Below are 23,609 nucleotides of genomic sequence, written 5' to 3' on the forward strand. Positions count from 1 at the left end.
CGTATCTCTGTGAAGAGAACTGCTTCTATTAGGAAATCTGATTCTCTCTTTGTGCTGTTTGGATTTCACAAATGGGGCTGGCCTGCTCTCAAGCAAACTTTGGCCAGATGGATTAGAATGGTGATTGCACATGCTTATGTGAGGGCTGGTCTGTCAGCTCCTGCTCACATTACGACCCATTCTACTCTGTCTGTTGGACCTTCTTGGGCGGCCCGCCGTGGTGCGACCCTTGAACAATTGTGCAAGGCGGCTACGTGGTGCTCTGTGAACACGTTCATAAAGTTCTATGCCTTCGATACTGCCGCTTCCCAGGATGCTTTGGACACCGGGTTCTTGTGCCCGCTACAGTGCGTCCCCTCCCATAAGGAACTGCTTTAGGACATCCCCTATGTCTATCCTTCTGGATCCCAGTGTACCCCGCAGCAGAAAACTAGATTTATGGTAAGAAATTACCTTTGTTAAAACTCTTTCTGCGAGGTACACTGGGCTCCACAAGGCCCCCACCCTGACGCACTTAGCTTCTTTGGGTTGGTATGGCATTAGCCACTGACATTTCTCCTGTCGTGAGAGTGTGGTGTATGTGGCTACTAACCGTTGTCGTCTCTTTTCCTGCTACTGGAATGGGCTGGTTAACTAAAAACTGAGCTCCTGTGCAGGGAGGCGGGGTTATAGAGGAGGCGGCGCTATGCATTCTGGGAACAGTCAAAGCTTTTCAGCCTGTTGGTGCCTCGGATCAAGATCCTACTCTACACCCCTATGTCTATCCTTGTGGAGCCCAGTGTACCTCACAGAAAGAGTTTTAACAAAGGTAAGTTCTTACCATAAAACTCGTTTTTTCACCGTGACTGGGCGATTCTTAGAACGCGGCCAGGTTATTTACCGAAGGTGGTGTCTTCTTTCCACCTTAACCAGGAGATTGTGGTTCTGGCCTTTAATTCTCCTGAGTTGTTTTCCAAAGAGCGGTGTTTGGATGTGCTACGGGCTCTCCGTATCTATGTGAAGAGATCTTCCTCCATTAGGAAATCTGATTCTCTTTTTGTATTGTTTGGTTTTCACAAATGTGGCTGGCCTGCTTCCAAGCAGACTTTGGCCAGATGGATTAGAATGGTGATTGCACATGCTTATGTACAGGCTGGTCGTCCGGTTCCTGCTACCATTAAAGCCCATTCTACTCGGTCGGTTAGACCTTCTTGGACGGCCTACCGTAGTGCGACCCTTGAACATTTGTGCAAGGCGACAACATGGTCCTCTGGGAACACGTTTATAAGGTTCTATGCCTTTGAAACCGCCGCTTCCCAGGATGCTTCCTTTGGACGCCGGGTTCTTGTGCCTGCTACAGTGCGTCCCCTCCCATAAGGAACTGCTTTAGGACATCCCCGATGTTAATCCTTGTGGAGCCCAGTGTACCCCGCAGCAGAAAACTAGATTTATGGTAAGAACTTACCATTGTTAAATCTCTTTCTGCGAGGTACACTGGGCTCCACAAGGCGCCCACCCTGACGCACTTAGCTTCTTTGGGTTGGTATTGGCATAGTTTTTGACACCCTCTCCTGTGGTGAGTGTGTAGTGTAATTGGCTACAAGCAATTTTTTTCTCTGGTACCTGCTACTGCATTGGGCTGGTTAACGAAACTGAGCTCCTGTGCATGGAGGCGTTGTGATATAGGAGGCGACGCTATGCATCTTGGGAAGGAGGTCAAAGCTTTGAGCCTGTTGGTGCCTCGGATCAAGATCCTACTTTACACATGTTAATCCTTGTGGAGCCCAGTGTACTTCGCAGAAAGAGATTTAACAACGGTAAATTCTTACCATAAATCTAATTTTTAAAGGGCCTATACTCTCCTTCTTTAATCTCAAGCTGCTGATGCATTTAATGAATTTTTTGGGATTCACTTTGCTTTACTTTGCTACTAGTTTTTCAGTTTCTACTTTATCTGCTCTTATTTCTTTTTTGCATATTTTGTTACAGTCCTTGTAGTGCTGAAATGACTCCGCATTCCCGTCAGATTTGTATTTTTTGAATGCTCGCCTTTTCTTGCTCATAAATTCCTTTATATTTTTTGTTAAGCCACATTGGTATGGGATTTTTATTCCTTTTTTTGCTGCTCGTGGGAATAAATTTGAGAGTATTTTTAACTAGCAGTGATTTTAATACATCTCATTTCTCCGTAGTATTTTTTCCTTGAAAGAAAATTTCCCATTCAATATCCCATAAGGCTTCCCTCATCATGTCAGAGTTGGCTTTGCTAAAGTTTGGAGTCCTAGTTGAGCCAGTATAGGTCTGCTTATGAAAACTGATATTGAATGTGACCATATTGTGGTCGCTGTTTCCTATGGGCTCCCCTACTATAATATTTGATACCAATTCCCCATTGTTTGTTAATACCAGGTCTAAGATTGCATTGTACCTAGCAGGTTCCTCGATCAGTTGAACTAAGTAGTTATCATTTAGTGTGTTTAAAAACAGTTTACCCCTAGCTGTATCACATGAATCGTTTATCCAATTCATCTCTGGGTAGTTAAAATCTCCTATCACTATTATGTCTCCTACTCCTGCTGCTCTTTCAATTTGCTTCAGTAACAATACCACATCAGACACATTAATACCAGGCGGCCTGTAGCATAAACCCAATACTAACTTTTTTATTCCTTTGCCCCCACTTGCAGTTTTTACCCATAATGTCTCAACAGTGTCTACAGTCCCCTCCTGAATATCTTCCCGTATATCAGGTTTTAAAAACGGCTTTACGTATAGACATACCCCTCCACCCCGTTTATTTAATCTGTCTCTCCTGAACAGCGTATAACCCTCTAGATTGACTGTCCAATCATGAGATTCGTCCCCCCAAGTTTCAGTAATGCCTATAATATCATACTGTTTGCTTGCTGCAAGTATTTCTAGTTCACCCTTTTTACCTGTAAGGCTTCTAGCAATTACATACATACAATTAAGATACGTATTTCCCATTGTGCTAGGGACATCATTCACTTTATGCAGCAAAATGTTTTGATTTCCAAAATGTTGAGGTAGTTTTGGTGCTGTCTCATATGTGTGTTGTCGGTACACATTAATTCCATTGTGTTGGCGATACGAGTGACTTGTACATTTAGCCGACTACTATTTTGACTAATTCGGGGAAGATGATGTGGCAGACTAGGACGAAATTGCATCTGACTATGCAGACAATCCAGGTTATTTGCCTGCTGGGTTGACCAGGTATTCCAAAAAACCTGATTCTGTGTTGTCACTTGTGATGGTGGACTGATTTGTGGTGCAGGTGGTGTTTCTGTTGGAGGCGTACTCACAGGTGATGTAGGTATTGTTTGGTCGATTGGCTGGAGATGTAACACAAAGCTTTCCTCCATTTTTGTGTCATGTTGGGGTTCGGGGGAATGTTGTCGTCATCTGTATGGGCTGTAATGGAACAACATATTAGTTTATGTAGACATATATTGTTTTAAACAAGACATGATTCAAAATGGGGTTGTTCCCAACAACATCAATACTCCAGTTACATTAAGGCCATGCCTCTCGACTATATTAGATGTGTTGTTTTATCATGTAATATTAATCCGAATCCGTCTCACAAATACATAACATATTGTACTGTGCAAACACTGTTTATGATTTGTTTAAATGTGTGTTAAACTTGGATTGCTTACACAAAATATATGATGGGTATGCAGGATCTCCACACTACATCTAACTGCATCACCACACACCATTTGTTAATGATCTAATCCTTGTGAAGCTTGCACTTGTGCTTTTGTTGCAGCTTCTTCATCTTAATATGCTACTCTATGGCTGAAGTGTACACACATATATTTAGTGTTGAGCTGTAACTCCATAAGATTTGTTAGGCATTTTGTTGTTGGTGTTCAGCCATACGTATGTTATTGTGTGGTCTCCAACCAGGCTAATTATTTATAAATTGCCCTGTGTAAGTATGTGTACTAATGTTTGTTTTTTTTCTACTCACCAGGCAGCTGAGGGGATTGTGGTTCCCGTGTTGGCGGACTCTACAATAGTTGGAATGGTGGCCTTGAGGACACATTTGATATGCGTGGTTGAGGTGGTGACTCATGTTGTCTGGTGTGCATATCCGGCCTGTGACTCTTGTGGGCCATATGTCTTTGCTTGCCAGAAACCTCAGGACGCCTCCTTCTGGAAATGAGCCGTTGTGTGGTTGGTCTTATACCCAAAAAAAAACATTAATGTTGTGCCAAATAATTTGCACTCATAATATGTCCATTAACATGTAACTTTACCTGCTTCACCATCTTGTGCCTTAGTGGGGGCAGGCCGCCCTGTAGTTTTTTTTGGACACTGAAGATATGAAGAGCGTTTTTTTTTTTTTTATAATACTTTGTATTATTTTTTCTGCTGCGGGGTACACTGGGCTCCACAAGGATTAACATCGGGGGTGTAGAGTAGGATCTTGATCCGAGGCACCAACAGGCTCAAAGCTTTGACCTTCTTACCAAGATGCATAGCACCGTTTCCTATATCACCCCGCCTCCGTGCACAGGAGCTCAGTTTGTAAGTTGGTGCCATGCAGTAAGCAGGCAATCAACAGGGGCTTGCCTTTGCAGGCCATATTATAGCTTGAATTGAAGAAAGAAGAAAATCTTTGAAGACTTCATAGGACATACTTTGCTGCAGCTCCATCACTCCCCCAGCGGTGCTGTATACTCCAGCGCCCTGGTTGCCGGGTAACTACAGCAGAGGCTCCGGTGTTTTTCCTGTCAGTCACACACACCCGCGACTGCCCTCCAGGATCGCGTGGCCGCAGGTACAGGGGGGAGGTAAAGGGTCTCTTAGGCCAGCTATTACCGCGATCCGGCGCGACCGTGGGAGGCGGGCCACGCGCACTGGCGTGGACACTGTAACTGGGCAGCCGCTCCACTAGTCGCCGGGACCCTGGGCACAGGTGGTTTTTTTTCCTCTTCTAAAACCCCGTTTTTACATAGCCCGCAGCGCCCGGTGGGGAAGCCAGCAGGGGGATAAGGCCTAACCTGTAGCCCCTTCCCCAGCCTCAGGGCACCATTTCAGTGAATATTCCCACCCAGAAGCTGCATATCTCTCCCTTACTCCCTGTCAGCAGCCATCACAACGGAGCTGAGCTGTTCCTGGGACTGCTTGGGCAAATACTCCTCTGTAAAGCCGCCTGATCGCCAGCGCTGTGCATTTTACAGGACACTTAAGTATTCTACCTGTCACTGGGACAGTGTTAGTTAAGAAAGAGTGCATACATTCAGGGATGTGTGATACAAACACCCTGTGATATACATCCAGTATCTACTGTTATATCAACTGTGTACATATTTATAGCCATACTGAGTATTACTTTGTATTGCTAGTCCAGTGCAGTTTTATGGTGTATAATTTCTGCACGGTACGCTTGTGACTATATATGTGTGTGTGTATGTAGCTGCTGCGTGGCTGCCATAATTGTTATTTCACTCAGCGTGCTTCTATATTCTGTAACCTGAGGGGCTAAGTGTGTCAGTTTTTCTAAATAATATAGGTATTTCACAAGATATACTTGCTGTGTATTTTTCTTTTATTATTTATAGTCACCATATATCTCTTGGATTCCCAGACTGTGCTGACAGGAAAGTGACACTTCACTGGGAGTTCTTGCTAGGTATATCAATGCTAAGAATTGTACCAGGTTGCCCAATATTGTGCTTATTGTTATGTCAACTACACGTGGCAACGGAGCTGGGGCTTCTCCCACATTGCGTGGTGGTGATGCCGCAGACATTTTGGAGGAAAATTTGGCAGCAGAGAGTTTATGTTCAGGGGGTTCCTTACTCCCCAGTGGGTCTGTAGCACCGGGGGCAACAAATGACCCACCTTGGGCTACCTATTCCACGCTGTTAAACACGTTTGTAACTAAACTGGTGCCCCCTGTGGGACCACCTGTGCCAATGCAACAGTTTATGGTCCCTGCTATTAATCCGGCATGGGCAGATCAAATATCCACTCAGTTACAGCAATTGAACCGGTCACTGACTAAATCCAAATCTAACTCTCACTCTCGCCAACCTATGACTAATATGTCTTCTAAATGGGCCATTACCTCCTCACGATCCATTGCTATCCCGGACACATCCTCTGAGGAGCTGACCCCACAGTCACTGACTCACATGCTTCTGATGGGGAAGGGAAGTCAATGGTGGATGTCCCTGATTTGATTGAGGCTATCAGGCTCATTCTTCAGGTCTCTGATGAACCTGAGCCTGCGGCGGTCTCTAAAAATCTGAACAAATTTAAATATAAGAAGATGGTTAACAAGTTTTACCTCATTCTCAACACCTGGCTGACATACGTCAGGAATCATGGGATAATCCAGGAATGGAATTCACACCGCATAAGAGACTGTTGGCTCGCTATCCTCTCTCTGCGGAGCTATGTAAAAAATTGTGAAACTCCTCCCCCTTTAGATTCTCATGTGGTGTGCATGGCAGTTTCCACTGCTCTTCCAGTAACTACCATCACCTCTCTGAAGGAACTGACAGATATACATGTGGAGGGTTGTTTGAAAGTGATTTACACCCTAACGGGGGCTGTGCACAGGCCAACCATTGCAGCAACTTGGGCTGCTGAAACTGTTGAGGCGTGGGCTCAGGAGCTAGAGGCGGAGCTCCCTTACAACGCATCTGAGCATGCTCGACAATGCCTCTCGTATATTGCCACGGCTTCTCTGTACCTTAAGAAGGCTGCCTCCGATGCCGGGGTGCTGGCTGCCAAGGCTGCTATTATGCCCATCTTAGCCAGACGTATCCTTTGGTTGAGATCTTGGTCGGTGGATATGGATTCCAAGAAAAGCCTGGAGGTGCTTCCTTTCAAGGGAGACATTCTCTTTAGAGAAGACCTCAATAAATTGTGGCTGATCTGGCTACTGCTAAAACAGCTTGCCTACCTAGTACGGCTCCTTCAACACAAAAGGCTAAAAGTACTTTAGCCTTTCATCCTCCAGGTAAAGCAGAAGGTCAGGCGTACCCAAAGCAAGCTCATGCTTCCAGACCTGCTAAGCCCAGACCGATGCGGGCCTGGGCTGCCCGTCAGCCAGCTTCCAAAACTGACATGCCTGCCGCATGATGGGGTGGGCCTCCCTCTGGGGGATAACAGGGTGGGGGGCCGATTTCTAGGTTTTGCCCCTGAATGGTTGAAGACCTCTTCCGATGCCTGGGTAAGGGAAGTCGTCGCTCGAGGTTACGCCGTACCCTTCAAGAATCGTCCCCGTCATCGATTTTTCCTGACATGTTACTATGGACCCGGCAAAGGCAAAAACACTGCATTCGGTGGTACTCTTGACCCCAGGAGTAGTAGTACCGCTGCCTCTGACTCAGAGAGGCATGAGATAATAATCATCGCTGTTTCTAGTCCCGAAACCAAACGGGTCCTCACGGCCCATTCTCAATCTAAAGTCCTTGAACAAGTATGTGCGGGTCTCCAAGTTTCGTATAGAAACTCTGCACACTATTTTTCTGGCATTGGAGCCTGGGGACTATATGGTCTCCCTTGACATACAGGATGCCTACCTGCATATTCCTATTGCAGTGTCTCAGCAGTACCTGCGGTTTACGGTGGGCAACCTTCATTACCAATTTTGGGCATTACCCTTTGGTTTGACAACGCCTCTCCGAGTTTTTACCAAAGTAATGGTGGTCATAACGGCTACACTCCTCCGTCAAGGGGTCAGAATCCTACCGTACTTGGATGATTTGTTGATCCTGGCAAATTCCCCAGAACTTTTCCTGTGTCATCTAGATCTGACGGTCCAGTTCATGAAAGCCCACGGGTGGCTAATCAACTAAAAGAAATCCTCGATACATTCTGAAATGTAAGTGCTAGGTCTCATGGTGTCTACTTTCGACATGGTGGACTACGATCAATTCCATTTTCGCCCTCTGCAGAAGTTAATTCTGACCAAGTGGGAAGGCCTGCCTCACCGGATCATATCTCCCATGATTTCCTTTTATCCAGAGGTCCGCCTGTCACTGAGCTGGTGGCTTCAGGACCAACGATTGACCAGGGGCTGTCCCTTCTGGATATCAAACTGGGTCCTTCTGACCACGGATGCCAGTCTAAAAAGTTGGGGCGCGGTGTTGGAACAACACTCTCTTCAGGGTCGGTGGACCAAGGAGGAGTCTCTACTCCCGATAAATATTCTGCAACCTCGGGCAGTGTTCAATGCGTTGACAATGGCCCTGCATCTAATACGGAACAGACCAGTTCAAGTACTATCGGACAATGCCACCGTGGTGGCATATATCAGTCATCATGGCGGCACTCAAAGCCACATGGCAATGAGGGAAGTATCACGGATTCTTCAGTGGGCAGAACGCCATCTGCCGGCCATATCCGCAGTGTTCATTCCGGTGGTCCTAAACTGGGAAGCAGACTTTCTCAGTCGTCAGAACGTACACGACGGAGATTGGAGCCTCCATCCAGAGGTGTTTCAACCTCTCGTGGACAAGTGGGGCCTTCCAGATGTGGACCTGATGGCGTCTCGACACAATCACAAGGTTCCGGTCTTCGGAGCAAGGACAAGGGATCCTCAAGCAGTGTTCGTGGATGCTCTGTGATTTCTTAGGGCCAGGCAGGAGAAGAGGAAGACCGCGATATCGACAAACAGGAAGACGAGGAGGGGGAGGAAGAAACCCACGAGATCAAATCGATTGGGAACAACCATGACCACTGAGATACTCGGTCAGGACCAACAGGAGGAAGTAACACAAAATAACCTCAAAGTTATTAATATATCAAGTATAATCCTGTTTGATGAACATATCAACATACTTGCCAAAGGACTCTTTCTCACCATCACAACCCATTAATCGCTTTGTATGGGAAAAAGATCTAAAACTCTGTAAGAAAACTGCTTCTAAAGAAATTCTTCTCAACAAGAGATTCAACGTCAACCAATCCACCATCACATCTATTTACCACGGAAAAGCTGGAAGCAATTGAAGCGCTAGAAGAATTACAATGTACCAATCAGGAGAATTCAGATAAACAGATTAGATCTCGGTGTAAAAAGAAGTCGACTTTCTTTCCCCTTGAACCTATCTGCCGAAATCAGAGTTTTTCAAGAACTTGTTTCCAGGAATTTGGATAAAATATACATACAATCAAAAACAGACCAATTCATGAGGACAACCTAAGCAAGCAAGAAAGGAGTACCCTACGAGAGATTCAATCTTGGTCAGAGATAGTGATCAAACCTTCCGACAAAGGGGGAAATATAGTTCTGTGGCCCACAGCAATGTATATTACTGAAGCAATGAGACAACTGGGAGATGCACAATGCTATAAGCGCATACTCTGATAACTTCAGGATCAGTTTGAACAGGATCCTAGATCGCGCATACTCAATGGGTACCATAAGTAAGGAAGAAAAGGAGTACCGTATAACTGAAAAACCAAAAAATCCCACCCTATATTTACTATCCAAGATCCACAAATACATCAATCTCCCGCCAGGACGTCCTATCGTATCAGGACAAGGTGGCTAGCTGGAAAAACCAAGCAAATTCCTGGATTTACATCTATGCCAACATGTGCTAAATCTTCCTTCGTATCTGCGAGACACGACCGGTGTGCTTCAAAAGCTGCATGATATAAGATTTGACGACAACCACCTATTGGTGACTCTTGATGTGGAGTCTTTGTACACCAGCATTAACCACCAGGTGGGCATAGAAGCAGTATAATACTTTCTGGGTATGGTTGATAACAATGAATTCCATAACCTACTGATTGAACTCCTTGAATTTGTCCTAAACCGCAACTACTTTACTTTCAATGACCGTTTCTACCTTCAAACCCGTGGCACAGCAATGGGCGCTGCCTGCGCCCGACATATGCTAACTTATATCTAGGATGGTGGGAGAGAGCGATTGTGATGCATCCCGACAGTGAGAAATTCACCCAACATGTAGTAGCCTGGTGGTGCTACATAGACGATATCATCGTGATATGGGAGGGTGATAGGAAATTACTTTTGTCCTTCATTGAGGAATTAAACAATAATTCCATCAATCTCAAACTCACACATCATATCAGCACCGATTCATTTTCATTACTGGACCTTAAGATATATAAAGCTCCCGACGGTCAAATACAAACTGAACTGTACCGTAAAGAAACGGCAACTAACAGTCTCCTTCATCAAACCAGCTCACACTTTCCACCAACAGTTGAAAATATCCCCAAAGGGATTTTTTTTGCGCCTAAAGAGGAACTGCTCAGATCCCGATACTTTCAGACTAAAAAGCATAGAACTAACTATAAGGTTATTGGAACACGGATACAGCCATCGGCCTATCAAGAGAGCTAAATGGCACACCAGCCAAACATCAAGAGAAACACTTATCTTTCCAAAGACTTCAACTGTGCCTCAAATAAGCAAAAGTGAACAGAACAATACCTTGAGGTTTGTGGGAACCTTCTGTAGAGAGTGGAGGTTGATAAAGGAATCCATTGACAGACATTGGTCAATCTTACATTTGGACGATGATCTTTCCAAAGTGATAGGACAGAAGGCATCCATGAGTTGGTAAAGATCTAGGAATCTGAAAGACAGACTTACCAGCAGTCACTTCATAAAAAATCCAAAGAAAAAATCTACTCTCAAGGGCTCCTTCCCTTGCGGGAATTGCAAAGCCTGTCCACACATGATCAAGATGTCCAGGATACAAGATCGCAATGGAGAATCACTCACGATTGAACACTTCATTAATTGCAGTGCAATCTGAGTTTATTGCATTTCCTGCAGCTGCAACATGAAATATGTAGGGTTAACTTCCAGAGCCCTGAAACAACGTATTCTGGAACACATTGGATCAGTGAGAAATGCTCCAGCAGATCTTTCCAAAAATAAAAAACTAACATCTGTTGCACGACACTTCCACAACTATCACGGAAGTAATCCAAATGAATTAAAAGCTTTTGGACTGGAAAAAAATCACTTTAGGAATGCGCGGAGATGATCTAATGCAAGAATTACTCAGACATGAATCGGAATGGACCTTCAGATTGGATTGTCTGGCACCTAAAGGCATGAATGAGTACATTAATTACGCGGTATTCATTTAGACAGTAATCACTATATCTACTTTTACTCATTAACAACCATGCTCAGTGACCTTATCACTTATTTCACCCCTTAATAAAAATGATATTACTAGCCAGCTATCATTATCCTTCCATTAACCAGATATTATTTTTGCACTTAATTATTACTACCTTATCCCAATTTTTTCTTTTCAATCTCTTTATACTTGATTGATAACACCTCCAATTATATTATTATACCACACACACACCACTACTTTACCTCCATTGGTAACTCCATTATGTTTCACCCCTAAATATCAACTTAAAACACATCACCTGTTAATATCGTTCCAACACATACCCTATACTTATATCGTTCCAACACATACCCTATACTTATAGTTTCCATTCCCTTTTTCACCATTCACCTTGTTTTGGCCGATATATACATTAATTATTTACACATTAGCTCCAAGAATTATTTGGACATGGACGTTCTCTCTTGCTTACGATACCAGCTCCTTGTGAATCTGTGATCTGCATTATGCAGCCCCTTACTGATTAAAGTCAATATTTTTCTCCTCCTTTATGCATTTTCTTTTATTTAGCCACAAATAGATCTGATAGCTTTTCACTTCAGCCTCACACTGCTACATAATGTATTTTCTCCTAAATCATCTGCATCACACTTTGTCTATATGTCCTTTCTTTCCCCTCCCCCCATGTCTGTTTACCACAATTACAGATACCCGATGACGACAAATGTTCGTTTATTATAAATTAATTTGAACATGTTAAAGTAAACATTTCTTTTGTCTTGTCTGCTAGGCAACAATTACATAGCAACCATAACTTTCTGACGCGCTGTATACCAATCACAGCCGTCTCCAAGAGTGACGCGCGATGATGCATCCTCCGGCCTTAACACGATCATAGCACTAACAGCTAGGATTTACATCCAAAATAGGACTCCTCGCTAGACGCGATCTATTATTGTTCTATAATACACCATAAATAAAATTAATTGTTATTTCTCACGTTTCGCTACCTTGCCCAACCTATATATACATTAACTTACTTACAACAGTCCTTGGATATTTCCTGTCAGATCAGCTTTTTGTAATGTTTATCAAACATTAATTCTGTGATCTGCACTATGCAGACCTTTTGTTTACTTGTTTACGTTTTCTGATAATGGCATGTCCTTAAAAAAAATTTCTTTTCCTCTTATATGCAATTTTTCTCACCCAGCCATTTAACTATCTTACCACTCTTATTTCATACTGATATATAATGCACTTACCCCTAAATCACCTACAGTGTATTCACCCACTTGACACTTTCTTATCTTTTTCTTTTTGTATATATGTCCATCACAATCAACATATACCTGTGAAAGATAAACAGTGTCTTTCCATTATAAACTAACTTGAATCTGTTAAGCTAAATGTACTCGAGAGCTAATCCTTTTTGTTTTGGTTGCTAGGCAACAATCACATAGCAACCTCCCTGACGTGCTGTATATCTACTACAGCTGTTTCCGGAAGTGACGCCGATGTCGTAACTTCCGGCCTTACGCGATCGTGATAAAAAGTTACAGGGAGTGACGCCAATCACAGGACTCCCTGCCAAACGTAATAAAATGACCAGTGTCTGGGTTTTGTTTCTCCTTTAATGCGCAATGAGTATAATATCTGTATCCTATGCTTATATTCATCTCTATGATAAATACCCAGTACACATTTAGAAATCAGAAGTGACGGATTTCACGTAACTTCCGGTCAAAATGTCACTCCGCATGCATGATGGCTACCTCTCTCCCCTCCCTATTTTACTTTAAATACAGCAGCATGTTTCACTGTCCACACACAGTGAACAAGCTACCGTCGGTGAAACGTCCGTCTGTGCTCTGTGGAGCTGAACTGTGCACGGTTCAGCCCACATCCTGGTATCTCCTGGTATCGTATTTGTCCATTTGGACCTCCTAATTATTTTTTTGGCTGCAGTGATCCAACTTTCTTTAAATTCATCCCTATGATTTGTGATAGATGGTCTATCCTTTTCGGATGTTAGGGACAGCAATTTATGCATTTCTCAGTAACCTCAGCATATCTGCTCATTAATATAAAAAAAATATTTTAGTTATTTCCATTTGTGCCTCTGTTTTACTTTAGATATCTACTGTAATGTATTTGATACTTTCACTTTAAGTGCTTTAAGATTGATTATATTTTACAAATCATTCGTACTCTTGATCAATAGAATAAATTCAAGAGAAGACATTTTCTTTTGTTTGGATTCAGTGTATCTTATTTTAAATTATACAAAAATAAAAGCTAAGTCTTAATAATTTTAATATATCAAGTATGCCCCAACACAGAGTCTTTCTTCTATTTCCTTCTACTAATCCCATGGACCTATCGGCTGCCGTATGTGTTCCCTAAGGTGTCACTCCTGCCCAGAGTAATACGGAAGTTCAAGCAAGAAGGAGGAAACCTACTTCTGGTCACTGCAGCGTGGCCCAGGCGGCACTGGTTCACCGATCTATAGGGGCTCTCGTTGGATCGTCCCCTTCTACTGCCACAACGACCAGATCTCCTCGTTCAGGGCTCTTGTGTTTACCAGGGCTTTGCCCATCTGGCTTTGACGGCCTGGCTCTTGAAGCTTCCGTCCTGAGGGCCAAGAGTTTTTCTGAGGCGGTCGTTCAAGCGATGTTGAAGGCCCGTAAGCCGCCTTCTGCTCGGATTTACCATAGGGTCTGGAATGCTTACTTTACTTGGTGTGCGTCTCACAATCATGACGTTTTCAAGTTTAGCACGGCCAAACTGTTGATCTTCCTGCAACAGGGCCCGGACTTAGGCCTTCGTCTGGCCTCACTCAAGGTTCACATCTCTGCCTTGTCGGTTTGGTTTCAGAGAAAGATTGCTGCCCTAACTGATGTTCATACATTCACTCAGGGCGTGTTGTGAATTCAGCCTCCTTAAGTACCGCTTGTGGCCCCTTGGGATCTGTCGGTGGTTCTGGAGGCCTTGCTAGAGTCTCCATTTGAACCTCTTGCGTCTGCGGACCTTAAGTGGATCTCCCTTACGGTTTTGGTTTTGCTGGCTATCGCTTCAGCTAGAAGGGTCTCAGACTTGGGTGCCTTATCCTGTAAGTCCCCCATTTGATTTTTCACTGTGACCGGGCGGTTCTTAGAACGTGACGAGGTTATTTACCCAGGGTGGTGTCTTCCTTCCACCTTAACCAGGAGATTGTTGTTCCGGCCTTTAATTCTCCTGAGTTGTCTCCTAAAGAACGATCTTTGGATGTGGTACGGGCTCTCCGTATCTCTGTGAAGAGAATATCCTCCATTAGGAAATCTGATTCTCTTTTTGTACTGTTTGGTTTTCACAAACGTAGCTGGCCTGCTTCCTAGCAGATCCTGGCCAGATGGATTAGAATGGTGATTGCACTTGCTTATGTACAGGCTGGTCGTCCAGCTCCTGCTACCATTGATGCCCATTCTACTCGGTCGGTTGGACCTTCTTGGGCGGCCCACCGTGGTGCGACCCTTGAACAATTGTGCAAGGCGGCTACATGGTCCTCAGTGAACACGTTCATAAGGTTATATTCCTTCGATGTTTCCGCCTCCCAGGATGCTTCCTTTGGACGCCGGGTTCTTGTGACCGCTACAGTGCGTCCCCTCCCATAAGGAACTGCTTTAGGACATCCCCAATGTTAATCCTTGTGGAGCCCAGTGTACCCCGCAGCAGAAAATTAGATTTATGGTAAGAACTTACAGTTGTTAAATCTCTTTCTGCGAGGTACACTGGGCTCCACAAGGCGCCCACCCTGACGCACTTAGCTTCTTTGGGTTGGTATGGCATTAGCCGCTGACACTCTCCCCTGTGGTGAGTGTGTGGTCTATTTGACTACTCATGTTTGTTGTCTCTAGTACCTGCTACTGCATTGGGCTGGTTAACGAAACTGAGCTCCTGTGCATGGAGGCGGGGTTATAGAGAAGGCGGCGCTGTGCATCTTGGTAACAGTCAAAAGCTTTTACCTTTTGGTGCCTCGGATCAAGATCCTTCTCTACACCCCGATGTTAATCCTTGTGAAGCCCAGTGTACCTCGCAGAAAGAGATTTAACAACAGTTAGTTCTCACCATATATCTCGTTATAATACTGTGTAATCAAAATTTGTACATGGTTATCTTTTGTTTATTTCTTAAGTAAATACACATTTTAAAAAATAAAAATGCAGCAACATTTGTATATTGTGTGTAATTTGTCCAGGTACCAACCCACCCCCTAAAAAAAACACATAATTCGACCATGTGCTTAGTTCACCTTTCCAACCAGCGTAATGTTTAAGCACTAATAGTATCACACAAAAAACACATATATTAACACACAACACTACAAATGCCAATCATGTTTTTAAAGAATGTGGAGTGTTAAAGAATTAATGTAGGCGGAAACAAAACAGTATGATGTGTTCAAGTCCACAAACACTATTACACCATCACAAAAATGTTTTCTAAAAATAGGTTTGTAAAAAATGTAGCACTAAATGCAGAACACATTGTCCTCAAAAAAAAAAAAAAAAAAGTCACATGGCAAACAAAGTGAAAAAACCCACAAACACACTAAGGGGGGCATTCAGAGTTGATCGCTCGCTAGCAGTTTTTAGCAGTCGTGCAAACGCTAAGCCGCTGCCCTCTGGGAGTGTATCATAGCTTAGCAGAAGTGCGAACGAAAGGATCGCACAGCGGCTACAAAAAAATATTGTGCAGTTTCTGAGTAGCTTCAGACCTATTCAGCGCTTGCGATCACTTCAGACCATTCAGTTCCGCATTTGATGTCAAAAAATCGCCCTGCGTTCGTCCAGCCACACCTGCGTTTTTCCTGGCACACCTGCATTTTTCCTGGCACGCCTGCATTTTTCCGAACACTCCCTGAAAACAGTCAGTTAACACCCAGAAATGCCCACTTCATGTCAATCACTCTGCGGCAGCCAGTGCGACTGAAATGCATCGCTAGACCTTGTGTAAAACTACATCGGCCTTTGTGAAAGTTTGTCGCACGTGCGCACTGCTACGCATACTCAGAAGTGCCTTTTTTGCATCATCGCTGCACAGCGAACATTTTCAGCTAGCGATCAACTCGGAATGACCCCCTAAATCCGCAAAAAAAAAACCTGTTAGCTAATTTTTAATGCAAGGCATACATTTTACAGTTGCAGACAAATTTACAATGCAAAGTCTAAGTGTCTCTGGCTATGTTTTCATACTGTATATTTTTTGGTGAGGCTCATGAGGCAATCAACATAAACAAGCAACTGCAGTAATGTGATTATGATTTTCAAGATACAAATTAAATTTGCACACTCCAATCTGTGTGAAAAAAGAAAAACACAACTACTAAACAGAAATGCATAAAGTAACTTACACAAACAAATACAGTAAATAGAAGATATTATGTTTTTAAAAGTTACAAACGCACTTAGAAATGGCAAAATATATATGAAAAAACAACTCATCATCCTGGCTGGACCGATCCGAATCCCCGACATAAGTATTCCCAACAACTTCAGGAGGAATTAGGCTCCTCGTACTCGAGATATTTGGTGATAAAGGGATATCCCCACCTGTCTGTCGAACAGACTCCGCCTCATTGGCCATTTTTGCCTTCACACGTTGCTTTATATCATAAAAGTGTTTGCGGCAAGTGTCCTCTGTTCACTTGACCACACCCTCGCTGTTGACAGCCGCAATAACTTTGCCCCACAAGACACTCTTCTTGTGTGATGTGACCTTTGCTGACTCATGGCCAAACAGCCACATTCTCTGCATAACTAAATTTCACATTGCGGCCAGTCTTAGTAGTGGTACGTGGCTGCAGGGCTTCATCACTGTCACTAGAGGCTGCACAGCAACCTCACCCACCTCCTCCACCTCACTAGCCTTTTCCCTATCACTAACCTCCTCCACCTCACTCACCCCATCCACCTCACTGACCTCCTCCACCTCGCTGACCTACTGTACCCCTGAGTCTGACATAATAAAGACAAACAACAATTAACACTGAGAAGAAAAACACAAATAACACACTCCTCCACTACCACTATACACCACACACACACAAACAAACACTCACAATAGACTAAAAATTTTTGACAAGGCCCAAAAATAAGACAAACTCCATACAAACTACACAACAAGAATGACAAGACTACTTTCAAACACAATACAGCACTCAGAACTCGCAAAACCTCACCAAATCCACACACCAACTCACCAACTCCACAAAACAACCTCTCACCTCTCCGCTAACTGACCCACGAGCTTCGGATGGTTTAGGGCATATTTATACGGTGCCGCACAGACACTCCTACATCTGAAACACAACCAATCACGTTCGAGTGACAAAAACAAAAGTACAAGTGGAAATGCGGCTGCAAAATCTTAAAACACTGCTGCGAATGAAAGCTACGAATACCGGAAAAAAAACCCATCTTCGGCCGGAAATCACTAATCTGTCCGCAAATTGAGAAAAAAAAATACGCATAACATCGACATCGAAAAATTAAAACTCGACAGCTTAGTAAATTCACGAAAATTATGACAAAACGTTGCAGAAAAATACGACCGATAAAATTTGAGTTCAAACTCCCACTAATTCGTCAGAAACATGAATCTTAGTAAATATACCCCCTATTGCTGCATTATGAATTATTCTGCTGTTTAACTTGGCTCTAACATGAGTATTTTGTGGACATTGTTTTTCTATTACAGTGCTGATCAAACTTCTGGTAATTGGGAATGCAGAGTTGGACGTTACATTGTGGATCTTATATCATTTGAACACTTGATACTTCCTCTACTGAATGTTATTGTGAGTCCTTTTTTTTTATTAATTTTAATCATAAAATAGTTCAACAAAGCTTTCTATGTTACACATTTGCATTTACATGCTATTGTGGGGTTTTTTTTTGTTGCAATTAATGAAAATGAAAATATTGCTAATTTCAGGGAATTTGTGTTTATTTTATGTTGCTACTGCTAGAAGAAGAAGAATTCTCTTCTGGGGGCATTCTTAACTATGTATTAAAATAGTTCAAGAGAGGAATTGTTCTCAATATTCTGCCTAGGAATTTAAATATACAGTATTATTTATACATTAAATGTAATTATATACAACTGCACTAAAGTGCAGATAAAATAGCTTTGCAAATTTCCTCACAAAAAAGCCCTCTTATTTATGTTGGTTGTGGTGAATTTTTGTTATTTTCACACCAAAGCACAAATTCTTAAAAATTGACCAATTTTAACAATGCACTAATAATGTATTATTAGCTAATAATAGCACGATCTCAGCTATATGATTATAAAGAATAATTTTGTTTAGTAAGAGCAGTACATTTTGCCATAATTACCACTAATACATACTAACACACAACTGTACATATCCCGGTAATCTGTAATCTTTCAAGTGTGTCACAATGACCTCAGGTCTGGTTAAACCAATGAGTATACAGCTCTTAATGCATTCCCATGATTTAAAAAAAAAAAAATGAGTAGATATTATTAGACATTTGCATACTAATTAGCCCATAAGCATATATTTTTCACCTGTCATCACCTTCAATTAGGTTTGCTAAGGTACACAATATTAGTACACTTGTAATTCAGGATATACAGTATGTCTGTTCCTTTTCACCTGCAGAGCAAAAAGCACAGAGAGATGTCAGTGTAACCCCCAAATAAAACTGCTGTGGAGAGTCAGACCAGCATGCCTGGGTTACTCTGTTAATCTGCCTATAGTATACAGCTCTTAATGCATACCCTTAGGTTTAAAAAAAAAAATAATGGGTAGATCTAATCAGGGATGTAATCAAGAAAAACAGTTAGATACCAACATAACCTTCAAAAAGAGCTGCTGTGAAAGAGCCAGATCAGTGTGCCTCGATTACTCTTTATTTCTCTATCGTCCTAGTGGATGCTGGGGTTCCTGAAAGGACCATGGGGAATAGCGGCTCCGCAGGAGACAGGGCACAAAAAGTAAAGCTTTAGGATCAGGTGGTGTGCACTGGCTCCTCCCCCTATGACCCTCCTCCAAGCCAGTTAGATTTTTGTGCCCGGCCGAGAAGGGTGCAATCTAGGTGGCTCTCCTAAAGAGCTGCTTAGGAAAGTTTAGCTTAGGTTTTTTATTTTACAGTGAGTCCTGCTGGCAACAGGATCACTGCAACGAGGGACTTAGGGGAGAAGAAGTGAACTCACCTGCGTGCAGGATGGATTGGCTTCTTGGCTACTGGACATCAGCTCCAGAGGGACGATCACAGGTACAGCCTGGATGGTCACCGGAGCCTTGCCGCCGGCCCCCTTGCAGATGCTGAAGTAAGAAGAGGTCCAGAATCGGCGGCAGAAGACTCCTCAGTCTTCTAAAGGTAGCGCACAGCACTGCAGCTGTGCGCCATTTTCCTCTCAGCACACTTCACACGGCAGTCACTGAGGGTGCAGGGCGCTGGGAGGGGGGCGCCCTGGGAGGCAAATGAATACCTATTTTGGCTAAAAATACCTCACATATAGCCTCCGGAGGCTATATGGAGATATTTAACCCCTGCCAGAATCCGTTAAGAGCGGGAGACGAGGCCGCCGAAAAAGGGGCGGGGCCTATCTCCTCAGCACACAGCGCCATTTTCCCTCACAGAAAGGCTGGAGGGAAGGCTCCCAGGCTCTCCCCTGCACTGCACTACAGAAACAGGGTTAAAACAGAGAGGGGGGGCACTAATTTGGCGATATGCTTATATATATATTAAGATGCTATAAGGGAAAACACTTATATAAGGTTGTCCCTATATAATTATAGCGTTTTTGGTGTGTGCTGGCAAAACTCTCCCTCTGTCTCTCCAAAGGGCTAGTGGGTCCTGTCCTCTATCAGAGCATTCCCTGTGTGTGTGCTGTGTGTCGGTACGTGTGTGTCGACAGGTAGGAGGACGATGTTGGTGAGGAGGCGGAGCAATTGCCTGTAATGGTGATGTCACTCTCTAGGGAGTCGACACCGGAATGGATGGCTTATTTAGGAAATTACGTGATAATGTCAACACGCTGCAAGGTCGGTTGACGACATGAGACGGCCGACAAACAATTAGTACGGTCCAGACGTCTCAAAAACACCGTCAAGGGTTTTAAAACGCCCGTTTACTTTAGTCGGTCGACACAGACACAGACAGGGACACTGAATCCAGTGTCGACGGTGAATAAACAAACTTATTCCTTATTAGGGCCACACGTTAAAGGCAATGAAGGAGGTGTTACGTATTTCTGATACTACAAGTACCACAAAAGAGGGTATTATGTGGGATGTGAAAAAACTACCATAGTTTTTCCTGAATCAGATAAATTAAATAAAGTGTGTGATGATGCGTGGGTTCCCCCCGATAGAAAATTATGGGCGGTATACCCTTTCCCGCCAGAAGTTAGGGCGCGTTGGGAAACACCCTTTAAGGTGGATAAGGCGCTCACACGCTTATCAAAACAAGTGGCGGTACCGTCTATAGATAGGGCCGTCCTCAAGGACCAGCTGACAAGGCTGGAAAATATAATAAAAAGTATATACACACATACTGGTGTTATACTGCGGCCAGCGATCGCCTCAGCCTGGATGTGCAGAGCTAGGGTGGCTTGGTCGGATTCCCTGACTAAAAATATTGATACCCTTGACAGGGACAGTATTTTATTGACTATAGAGCATTTCTATATATGCGAGATGCACAGAGGGATATTTGCACTCTGGCATCATGAATAAATGCGATGTCCATAACTGCCAGAAGATGTTATGGACACGACAGTGGTCAGGTGATGCAGATTCCAAACGGCACAGTATGGCCGTATACAGGAAGAGGACTTGTTTGGGGTCGGTCCATCGGACCTGGTGGTCACGGCAACTGCTGGAAAATCCACCGTTTTTTACCCTAAGTCACATCTCTGCAGAAAAAGACACCGTCTTTTCAGCCTCAGTCCTCTCGTCCCTATAAGATCATATCTGCCCAGGGATAGAGGAAAGGGAAGAAGACTGCAGCAGGCAGCCCATTCCCAGGAACAGAAGCGTTCCACCGCGTCTGACAAGTTCTCAGCATGGCGCTGAGACCGTACAGGACCCCTGGATCCTACAAGTAGTATCCCGGGGGTACAGATGGGAATGTCGAGACGTTTCCCCTTCGCAGGCTCCTGAAGTCTGCTTTACCAAGTCTCCCTCCGACAAGGAGGTAGTATGGGAAAAAATTCACAAGCTGTATTCCCAGCAGGTGATAATTAAATTACCCCTCCTACTACAGAAAAGGGGTATTATTCCACACTATATTGTGGTACTGAAGCCAGAAGGCTAGGTGAGACTTATTCTAAAAATTTGTTTTTGAACACTTACAAAGGTTCAAATTAAGATGAAGTCACTCAGAGCAGTGATAACGAACCAGGAATAAGGGGACTATATAGTGTCCCGGGACATCAGGGATGCTTACCTCTATGTCCCAAATTTGCCCTTCTCACTAAGGGTACCTCAGGTTCGTGGTGCAGAACTGTCACTATCAGTTTCAGACGCTGCCGTTTGGATTGTCCACGGCACCCTGGGGTCTTTACCAAGGTAATGGCCGAATTGATGATTCTTCTTCGAAGAAAAGGCGTCTTAATTATCCCTTACTTGGACGATCTCCTGATAGGGGCATAGTCCAGGGAACAGTTGGAGGTCGGAGTAGCACTATCTCGGATACTGCTACAATCAGCACGGGTGGATTCTAAATATTCCAAAATCGCAGCTGATCCCGACGACACGTCTGCTGTGCCTAGGGATGATTCTGGACACAGTCCAGAAAAAGGTGTTTCTCCCGGAAGAGAAAGCCAGGGAGTTATCCGAGCAAGTCAGGAACCTCCTACAAACAGTGCATCATTGCACAAGGGTCCTGGTAAAAATGGTGGCTTCCTACGAAGCAATTCCATTCGGCAGATTTCACGTAAGAACTTTTCAGTGGGATCTGCTGGACAAATGGTCCGGATCGCATCTTCAGATGCATCAGCGGATAACCCAATATCCAAGGACAAGGGTGTCTCTCCTGTGGTGGTTATAGAGTGCTCATCTTCTAGAGGGCAGCAGATTCGGCATTCAGGATTGGATGCTGGTAACCACGGAGCCCAGCCTGAGAGGCTGGGGAGCAGTCACACAAGGAAAAAATTTCCAGGGAGTGTGATCAAGTATGGAGACTTTTCTCCACATAAATATACTGGAGCTAAGGGTAAATTTATAATGCTCTAAGCTTAGCAAGACCTCTGCTTCAAGGTCAGCCGGTATTGATCCAGTGGGAAAAACATCACGGCAGTCGCCCACGTAAACAGACAGGGCGACACAAGAAGCAGGAGGGCAATGGCAGAAACTGCAAGGACTTTTCGCTGGGCGGAAAATCATGTGATAACACTGTCAGCAGTTTTTCATCCCGGGAATGGAAACTGGGAAGCAGACTTCCTCAGCACGACCTCCACCCGGGAGAGTGGAAACTTCATTGAGAAGTTTTTTCCACATGATTGTAAACCGTTGGGAAATACCAAAGGTGGACATGATGGCGTCCCGTCTGAACAAAAAACGGGACAGGTATTGCGCCAGGTCAAGAGACCCTCAGGCAATAGATGTGGACGTTCTGGTAACACCGTGGGTGTACCAGTCGGTGTATGTGTTCCCTCCTCTGCTTCTCATACCTAAGGTGCTGAGAATTATAAGACGTAGAGGAGTAAGAACTATACTCATGGCTCCGGATTGGCCAAGAAGGACTTGGTACCCGGAACTTCAAGAGATGCTTACAGAGGTCTTATGGCCTCTGCCGCTAAGAAGGGACTTGCTTCAGCAAGTACCATGTCTGTTCCAAGACTTACCGCAGCTGCGTTTGTCGGCATGGCGATGGAAAGCCGGATCCTAAGGGAAAAAAGGCATTCCGGAAGAGGTCATTCCTACCCTGGTCAAAGCCAGAAAGGAGGTGACCGCACAACATTATCACCACGTGTGGCGAAAATATGTTGCGTGGTGTGAGGCCAGGAAGGCCCCACAAAGAAATTTCAACTCGGTCGTTTCCTGCATTTCCTGCAAACAGGAGTGTCTATGGGCCTCAAATTGGGGTCCATTAAGGTTCAAATTCGGCCCTGTAAATTTTCTTCCAGAAAGAATTGGCTTCAGTTCCTGAAGTCCAGAAGTTTGTCAAGGGAGTATTGCATATACAAACCCCTTTTTTTGTGCCTCCAGTGGCACTGTGGGATCTCAACGTAGTTCTGGGATTCCTCAAATCACATTGGTTTAAAACCAGTCAAATATGTGGATTTGAAGCATCTCACATAAAAAGTGACCATGCTCTTGGCCCTGGCCTGGACCAGGCGAGTGTCAAATTGGTGGTTTTTTCTCAAAAAAGCCCATATCTGTTTGTCCATTCGGACAGGGCAGAGCTGCGGACTCGTCCCCAGTTCTCTCCCTAAGGTGGTGTCAGTGTTTCACCTGAACCAGCTTATTGTGGTGCCTTGCAC

At 44.1% G+C, this 23,609-nt stretch overlaps 1 protein-coding gene across 6 annotated transcripts in view; it reads left to right on the forward strand.

Annotated features, from left to right (window-relative positions):
- The window catches only part of NTPCR (nucleoside-triphosphatase, cancer-related), a 499,212-nt gene that overhangs the window by 376,371 nt on the left and 99,232 nt on the right, over nucleotides 1-23,609 (forward strand). For all 6 annotated transcript variants that reach the window (XM_063917685.1, XM_063917686.1, XM_063917684.1 and 3 more), the window contains one exon: nucleotides 17,847-17,946. In XM_063917685.1, coding sequence (XP_063773755.1) covers nucleotides 17,847-17,946 — 100 coding nt within the window. The remainder of the gene's footprint in view (nucleotides 1-17,846; nucleotides 17,947-23,609) is intronic.

This window comes from Pseudophryne corroboree, chromosome 4 (assembly GCF_028390025.1).
Source record: "Pseudophryne corroboree isolate aPseCor3 chromosome 4, aPseCor3.hap2, whole genome shotgun sequence".
In the NCBI taxonomy this organism is placed as follows: domain Eukaryota; kingdom Metazoa; phylum Chordata; class Amphibia; order Anura; family Myobatrachidae; genus Pseudophryne; species Pseudophryne corroboree.